At 29.8% G+C, this 1,994-nt stretch overlaps 2 protein-coding genes across 2 annotated transcripts in view; one reads left to right on the forward strand and one right to left on the reverse strand.

Annotated features, from left to right (window-relative positions):
• LOC107625172 lies at positions 159 to 1,887 on the forward strand. Its single transcript, XM_016327748.2, has 2 exons — positions 159 to 770; positions 1,414 to 1,887. Exon 1 carries the CDS (start codon positions 324 to 326, stop codon positions 744 to 746), a length of 423 nt encoding a protein of 140 aa, XP_016183234.1. The 5' UTR covers positions 159 to 323; the 3' UTR covers positions 747 to 770; positions 1,414 to 1,887.
• Positions 1,230 to 1,994, reverse strand: part of LOC107625171 (short-chain dehydrogenase TIC 32, chloroplastic) — a 10,378-nt gene continuing 9,613 nt past the window's right edge. The window contains exons 7-8 of the mRNA XM_016327747.2: positions 1,683 to 1,729; positions 1,230 to 1,588 (exon numbers count right to left, since the gene is read on the reverse strand). Coding sequence (XP_016183233.1) covers positions 1,415 to 1,588; positions 1,683 to 1,729 — 221 coding nt within the window. The 3' untranslated portion in view covers positions 1,230 to 1,414. The remainder of the gene's footprint in view (positions 1,589 to 1,682; positions 1,730 to 1,994) is intronic.

Consider the following 1,994-nt stretch of genomic DNA (forward strand, 5'->3'; position numbering starts at 1 on the left):
AAATTATTTTTTAAATTTTATTTTTGTATGTGAGGATTTAGGTTTTAGAATTATGATTTAAGATTTAAAATTTAAAACACTTTATCGATATTTAAAAAATATATACAGAAAAATCTAGTATATTTTAGTGTCACATCATATAGAACAAAATATATACGATCACTACCATATATAGAAAATGGGGAAAAAGAGCAGATGGTCCAAATCCTCATTTAACTGCTCTTATCGATCAACCAGCAATATAAATTCAACTACTTCCTATATATTCTTAGAACCCATTATCATGATATTGTGCATTCCCCACAACAATAATAATAATAATAATGTCCCTTTGGGAGCTCTGTAATCTAATCCGTTTGCAGCAGCTGACAAGAATAATAAGCACATGGGCACCACTACTAATCTATTCAGCCACATGGGTCACCCTACTAACCTTAACTGTGGCTGTGGCTTCTTTGTCTCCTGAAGTGGCTTTTGTCTCTGCCATATCTCCTTCTTCTTCATTCTCCCAAAAGTGCACCAATAATAATAACATCAAACCTATTATTCATAATAATAATGTTGAAGGGTCCACTAACATTAGAGTCCCTTTGGATTTTCCAGGAGACACGCTTTGTTTCCCAGTAGAGCTTTTCTTCAAGTCTAGAATTGATCTCATTGTTCCACCAATCTTTGCGGCGGTTGTTGTTGCTGCTTCTGCTTTCGTCGTTCTTGCTTTCGGCTTGTGGGAGCATGATCAACATTAATGTTTTTCGATAATAATTCAGCAGGTAAGTCAGTAAAAAAAATTAAAATAATAAAACACTAAAAATGTCAAAATAAACTAATACTTTTTATCAATATTAACTAACACTTTATCTTTAGAGGAGTGTTAGGAGCAGTAAGTTTTGTGATTTGTAGCAATTGATTAGTCATTATTAATGTTTTTAATGGTGTGAGATTTTATTCAATAGTATAGAATTACTCACTTTTTTTATTAATTAAGTGCTGACCAAATTTTAATAAAAATGGTGACCCCTAAACTTTCTCTTATTTTTATACAATTAGACTTTCTCTTATTTTTCTTTTACTTTTGAATTATGAAAAATTATATTACCCGTATTTAGTATCATTTTAAAAAAATGTTTTTAATTTTTCAAAAAGTTAATTGAGAACTTTTAAAAAAATAGAAAAATATGATTTTTTTTCTTTCTCATAAGAACTCTAAATTGTGGGTACAAAGATAAAAATAGTAATGTACGAGAAACATGGGATTAATTATGACAATTAAGCTTATATAACTTCAGTACTAGTGGGTATCTCTAGTGCAAATAGGCATAATAATTAATCATAATTTTGACACAACAATGTTCTGTCCCATGTAGGGCAAATGAAGAGACCTAATTATATATAGTATTTATTTATTTATTATAGATCAAGGTTTGGAAATTGAGTTGATCAACTTGTTGCTGAAGTCCCAGAGTTTTCTTCCTAAGAGTTCGTTTGAGGCAAATGCACTTGGTTGGAACTCATTGCAATCCAGAAAGTACTTCCCACTCACACCTTTCACGCTTGGATGCAGAGCAACGTAGCATGTTGTGGCTGCTCCCTGCACACAACACCAAAATTATTAATTAATTTAGAAAACAAAAAATTATTGTTATCTCTATATTATTTTGGGCAAGTAGTGCACTGGAATTTACCTGTGGAACGCTTTTCCATATGAAAAATGTGAACATCTTCAGAAAATCTGCAACAAAGTTATACTGTTGTCATAGAGAAATAAATTAAGTAAACTACTAATTATTTTTTGGGCGAGAATTAGCAGCTTCTTTTTTAAGATGTGTATTGAAATAATTATGTACTTTAATCAAACTGTTTTTTTCTCTATTTTTGGCTTAATGTAAGCAAAATATATTTCTCTTTTTATCTATATATTTTGTGTTTTAATTATGAATACTGTTATAATGTTATTTCTCTCAAAAATTTAAACTAATAGATGGAGATATACAATA

This window comes from Arachis ipaensis, chromosome B02 (assembly GCF_000816755.2).
Source record: "Arachis ipaensis cultivar K30076 chromosome B02, Araip1.1, whole genome shotgun sequence".
NCBI lineage: Eukaryota > Viridiplantae > Streptophyta > Magnoliopsida > Fabales > Fabaceae > Arachis > Arachis ipaensis.